Raw genomic sequence first — 6,085 nt, 5'->3', positions numbered from 1 at the left:
GTGATACCATTATATTGGAGTGATCCATATAGCTCACATAACCATGGTTACATACGTAACCTTCGTTTTCCATGAAAACATACATGAAATTAGTTGCAAAATGAATAGGAAATATAGTCAAGACGTTGACAAGGTTATTTATATATATATAATGATTTTTAATTGAAATAATAATTGTGTCCTTCAAAGTTAGCTTTTGTCAAAGAATCATCCATTTGTCAAATAACCGTTTGGCGAAGTAGGCTATGATTCAATGATAAATTAACAGGCACCGCATCYATTATATGCAACGCAGGACAAGCTAGATAACTACACATGGTTGATGCTATTACTAGTTTAACTAGTGATTATTTTAAGATTGATTGTTTTTTATAAGATACGTTTAATGCTAGCTAGCACCTTACCTTGGCTCCRTGCTGCACTCYCATAACAGGTAGTCAGCCTGCCACGCAGTCTCCTCGTGGAGTGCAATGTAATCGGCCATGATCGGTGTCCAAAAATGCCGATTACCGATTGTTATGAAAACTTGAAATCGGCCCTAATTAATCGGCCATTCCGATTAATCGGTCGACCTCTGGCTTCCATCTACAATAGTCATTTACAACATTAACAATATCTACACTGTATTTGTTTATCAATTTGATGTTATTTTAATGGACGAAAATGTTGCTTTTCCTTCAAAAACAAGGACATTTCTAAGTGACCCCAAACTTTTTAACGGTAGTGTACTTTGTACAACTTGTTTTCATAAGGTTGAAGTTAGTGTAGGCTAGTTACAGTGTGTAGGCTAGTTACAGTGTAGGCTAGTTAGTCATAAACATCGGAAGTATCCAAGCCATGACAATGTATAAACGAGTACGATTAAAATCAAATGTATCCCTGTATCCACAATGGCTGAATATGAAACAGCTATGACACTTCTTGGCTCTTCCCTACAGGACAATGAGAAGCGGACACCGTTGCATGCCGCTGCCTATCTAGGAGATACAGAAATTCTAGAGCTACTCATACTATCAGGTAAGGTTATCATTGAAGAGAAMGATTASGCTATGACTCATGTCCATCGGATTTTGACTTCTGTTTTGATGCTTGTTGTGTTTGCATGTGACCGTTTCCCTCATACTTACCACCATTAAAGATCTTATGTGCAGCCGGCAGCCGGCGTATTTAAAAAAAAATATATATATACAGTGAGGAAAAAAGTATTTGATCCCCTGCTGATTTTGTACGTTTGCCCACTGACAAAGAAATTATCAGTCTATAATTTTAATGGTAGGTTTATTTGAACAGTGAGAGACAAAATAACAACAAAAATATCCAGAAAAATGCATGTCAAAAATGTTATAAATTGATTTGCATTTTAATGAGGGAATAAAGTATTTGACCCCTTCTCAATCAAAAAGATTTCTGGCTCCCAGGTGTCTTTCATACAGGTAACGAACGGAGATTAGGAGCACACTCTAAAGGGAGTGCTCCTAATCTCAGTTTCTTACCTGTATAAAAGATACCTGTCCACAGAAGCAATCAATCAATCAGATTCCAAACTCTCCACCATGGCCAAGACCAAAGAGCTCTCCAAGGATGTCAGGGACAAGATTGTAGACCTACACAAGGCTGGAATGGGCTACAAGACCATCGCCAAGCAGCTTGGTGAGAAGGTGACAACAGTTTCTGTGATTATTCGCAAATGGAAGAAACACAAAAGAACTGTCAATCTCCCTCAGCCTGGGGCTCCATGCAAGATCTCACTTCGTGGAGTTGCATGATCATGAGAACGGTGAGGAATCAGCCCAGAACTACACAGGAGGATCTTTCAATGATCTCAAGGCAGCTGGGACCATAGTCATCAAGAAAACATTGGTAACACACTATGCCGTGAAGGACTGAAATCCTGCAGCCCCGCAAGGTCCCCTGCTCAAGAAAGCACATATACATGCCCGTCTGAAGTTTGCCAATGAACATCTGAATGATTCAGAGACAACTGGGTGAACGTGTTGTGGTCAGATGAGACCAAAATGGAGTTCTTTGGCATCAACCCAACTTGCCGTGTTTGGAGGAGGAGGAATGCTGCCTATGACCCCAAGAAACCATCCCCACCGTCAAACATGGAGGTGGAAACATTATGCTTTGGGGGTGTTTTTCTGCTAAAGGACAGGACAACTTCACCGCATCAAAGGGACGATGGACGGGGCCATGTACCGTCAAATCTTGGGTAAAACCTCCTCCTCAGCCAGGGTATTGAAAATGGGTCGTGGATGGGTATTCCAGCATGACAATGACCCAAAACACACGGCCAAGGCAACAAAGGAGTGGCTCAAGAAGAAGCACATTAAGGTCCTGGAGTGGCCTAGCCAGTCTCCAGACCTTAATCCCATAGAAAATCTGTGGAGGGAGCTGAAGGTTCGAGTTGCCAAACGTCAGCCTCGAAACCTTAATGACTTGAAGAAGATCTGCAAAGAGGAGTGGGACAAAATCCTCCTGAGAATGTGTGCAAACCTGGTGGCCAACTACAAGAAACGTCTGACCTCTGTGATTGCCAACAAGGGTTTTGTCACCAAGTACTAAGTCATGTTTTGCAGAGGGGTCAAATACTTATTTCCCTCATTAAAATGCAAATCAATTCATAACATTGACATGCGTTTTTCTGGATTTTTTTGTTGATATTCTGTCTCTCACGCTTCAAATAAAACCTACCATTAAAATTATAGACTGATCATTTCTTGTCAGTGGGCAAATACAAAATCAGCAGGGGATCAAATACTTTTTTCCCTCACTGTATATATACATTCTAATTAAGGCCATTGACAGCTGAAACGTCCCAATTTTAACTTGATAAGTTTAGCCATCAAGGATTTAGAGCGAGAGTCGCACCTGTTCCTCCCAAATGTCCTCATGATTGTGGGTTGCACCTCGTCTCACGTTGGCTGAGKTACTTCTACTCCTCTCCACTCAGTGACATGACATTTTCTTCAGTGTTGCTGRGTAATGAAAGTCCATGTCCCAGAATAGCCCTCTACAAGAGGCTTTGAGTGCGTTCTAAATGGCACCCTATTCCCTATATAGTGCACTACTTTTGACCTGAGCCCTATGGGTAGGCCTATGGGCCCTGGTCGGAAGTAGTGCACTATAAAGGTATTAGGGTGTTGTTTTGGACATCCTTTCTGTGCTCCAGCTATTTAAGATGTTGCCTTATTAACCCCAGTGGCCTAACTAACCCACGTCCCCCTTCGGTCTGTCTTTCTGTCTGTGTCCCAGGAGCCAGAGTAAATGCCAAAGACAACAAGTGGCTCACTCCTCTGCACCGGGCCGTGGCTTCCTGCAGTGAGGTACGTGTACTGATACACACACACACCTGTGCATATGTGTTTTACTGTTAAGTGTGTTGTGCTTTTTAAATGCACTTTAAACAAAGTTGAACATGATTTGAACTGTGCTCCTGTAGGAGGCAGTCCAGGTGCTATTGAAACACTCTGCCGATGTGAACGCCAGGGACAAGAACTGGCAGACGCCGCTCCACATCGCTGCGGCCAATAAGGCGGTCCGCTGTGCTGAGGCCCTGGTCCCTCTCCTCAGCAATGTGAACGTGTCGGACCGGGCCGGGCGCACGGCGCTGCACCATGCAGCCTTCAGCGGACACCTGGAGGTTAGCAATTAGCATGGACATGATTACACACTGTAGTCTACACTTTATACCTGTCCTATCCCCAGGTTGAGTTCATGATGCATCCGCTTAGTTACAATGGTTGTATGTAGGGCTGTGACGGTACTGGTTAAACATTGACAGTTTTGTGAATGAAAGACGTCGGAAAATAAAACACAGTCCAAAAACGCCACGTTTTTATCAACTTTATTTTGACGTAGATACACTTTACCCATAGCAGCAGCGGTAACATTTTTCTTGTTTGCTGACTTAGTCCATCTATTAAACTGTTACATCTTCTCTCCAACTATCTTTTGATGCGCCACAATCAGCAGATCTGCTATATGTTGTCTGATAGGAGAGAATCTTTTGAAGGTCAATTCAGTTCATTGGTGAGGGGAAACGTGGACGCGGGTTAACTATAGTATCTATAGGTCTAGCACTACAGAGTAGGGGGTGGGTGGTAGCCTCTGCCTTTCACCTCTGACCTTTCTCATTGTTACAGTAGGTCGGAGGAGTGAGGTGAGAAAAGATGACTCTCATTGCAACAACAAAAAAGCATACCATCACCTATTTGGGCACATTTCAGTTTCAAACCTAATGACGATGGAGACCCAGATGACTTGGACCAGCCTGTTTGCAGAAAATGCGCAAAAAACCTGTAGGCTAACATAGTTTGGAAAGCAATTGGCTATTGCTATTGCTCCAAAGAGAGACAATGAAAAGACTATGTCTTTTAGTTATCAGAGATTCTCAACTTAATTGAGCGAACAGTATTTTGCATTGGCTATATCCCCGGTGAGTGTGGCATATTCACTGTCTTTATCCCTGGGTCAGTGCCACTTGAAAGTCATATTGAACAAGAATTCTGCTAATCTCTATAGTCATATAAAGTGTAGTAGAATTGCATGATAAAAAATGACTTTTCCCTTGAAAAGAAACATATCTGCATAGCCTAGGCCTTACTCCACAACACGCTGCATTGAACAGACGTTATTTGCAAACAGTGATTGAGTTATATTATTAGCCTAAAAAGATGACTATCCAATTTACTAAATCACATTAGCAATAGTCAGCTATCTTACAAAAGTCTGTAAATGTGATGATGCATGGAATGCTTTATATATTTTATGGTGAAAATGAGCTTCCCCTTGACTGAGACTCGCGCGCCTAGAGCAAGACAGTTAGGCCTAAACACTCCGTTTTCCTTTGCTAATGTTTCCCCCGTCCGTCCGTCGGCTGTCAGTTATGTCGATGACTGTTACATACCGCATCGTCAACACCGAACCGGAAGTCCATGACCGTCACAGCCCTAGTTGTTTGTTCAGAGAGATTGCTTTAGTCCTCAGCCTGTGTTTTGTTTCTCTCTCCTTTCCTGTTAGATGGTGAGGCTGCTTCTCTCCAGAGGAGCCAACATTAATGCTTTTGACAAGAAGGACCGCCGGCAATCCACTGGGCTTGCTTACATGGGTAATGAGTTGACCTACATCATTTACATTCTGACTAATGTGACGGAGTCCATCCAAATCATCTTGGTTCCTGGACTCTGTCCAGGCATTTCAAGGCTGRGTTGAAACAATGACTGSTAAATGATCCAAGACCAGCTCAAGACCAGCTCAGTTAATCKCTACCATTGTGACAATGAGTCGTCATAATGCTGCATCAAATGTACATGATCTTAGGGGCATTGGCAAACACAATGTAAGTAATTTAATTGATGTACCCCTAATTGCACCCGAATACATCTGTTTATCCTACAGCTATTGTATACAGTAATTATGAGCCCCTATAAACCAGAGTTACACTGTTGGCACTGAGGCGGTGTGCAATAGTAGGAAGCCCACTTTATYKAGCTCACCCTGRACTATCAGCWCCAATGTAAATAACATGAGTAAGTCTATCTCTSTTTTTAATGCTTTACTGGGAAGCTTATCAATCAAGCAAAAAAGAAAAATGCTAAAAATAGCCCATATTAGCCTAAGAAACAAGGTCCATMAAGTCAATAACTTGCTTGTAACAGATGACATTCATGTTCTGACTATCTCTGAAACTCACTTAGATAATACCGTTGATGATACAGTGGTAGKAATACATGGTTKTAACATCTACRGAAAAGACAGAAGTGCCAACAGAGGTGGTGTTGCTGTCTATATTCAGAACCACATTCCTGTAAATCTTAGAGATGATCTAATGTTAAATACTGTTGAAGTAATATGGCTACAGGTTCATCTGCCTCACCTAAAMCCCATTCTGGTGGGAAGCTGTTATAGAKCACCAAGTGCTAACAGTCAGTATCTGGATAATGTATGTGATATCAACAGAGATGTATATTTTCTGGTTGATTTAAATATTGACTGGCTATCATCAAGCTTGGGGCGGCAGGTAGCCTAGTGGTTAGAGCGTTGGACTAGTAACCGAAAGGTTACCTGAGCTGACAAGGTAAAA

General features: G+C 42.1%; 2 protein-coding genes across 2 annotated transcripts in view; both read left to right on the top strand.

Moving 5' to 3' along the window:
* Positions 1-763: 763 nt before the first annotated feature.
* On the top strand, positions 764-5,292 carry LOC111959706 (serine/threonine-protein phosphatase 6 regulatory ankyrin repeat subunit A). Its single transcript, XM_023981474.2, has 4 exons — positions 764-1,017; positions 3,256-3,326; positions 3,443-3,643; positions 5,023-5,292. Exons 1-4 carry the CDS (start codon positions 891-893, stop codon positions 5,212-5,214), a joined length of 591 nt encoding a protein of 196 aa, XP_023837242.2. The 5' UTR covers positions 764-890; the 3' UTR covers positions 5,215-5,292.
* Positions 5,293-5,294: 2 nt separating this feature from the next.
* Positions 5,295-6,085, top strand: part of stra6 (signaling receptor and transporter of retinol STRA6) — a 9,732-nt gene continuing 8,941 nt past the window's right edge. The window contains 1 exon segment of the mRNA XM_070437643.1: positions 5,295-5,341. Within this exon segment, the coding sequence (XP_070293744.1) occupies positions 5,295-5,341 (47 nt within the window).

Source organism: Salvelinus sp. IW2-2015, linkage group LG36 (assembly GCF_002910315.2).
Source record: "Salvelinus sp. IW2-2015 linkage group LG36, ASM291031v2, whole genome shotgun sequence".
In the NCBI taxonomy this organism is placed as follows: domain Eukaryota; kingdom Metazoa; phylum Chordata; class Actinopteri; order Salmoniformes; family Salmonidae; genus Salvelinus; species Salvelinus sp. IW2-2015.
Note: the sequence above shows the minus strand (reverse complement) of the source record. Positions and strands in the feature narration are given on the sequence as shown.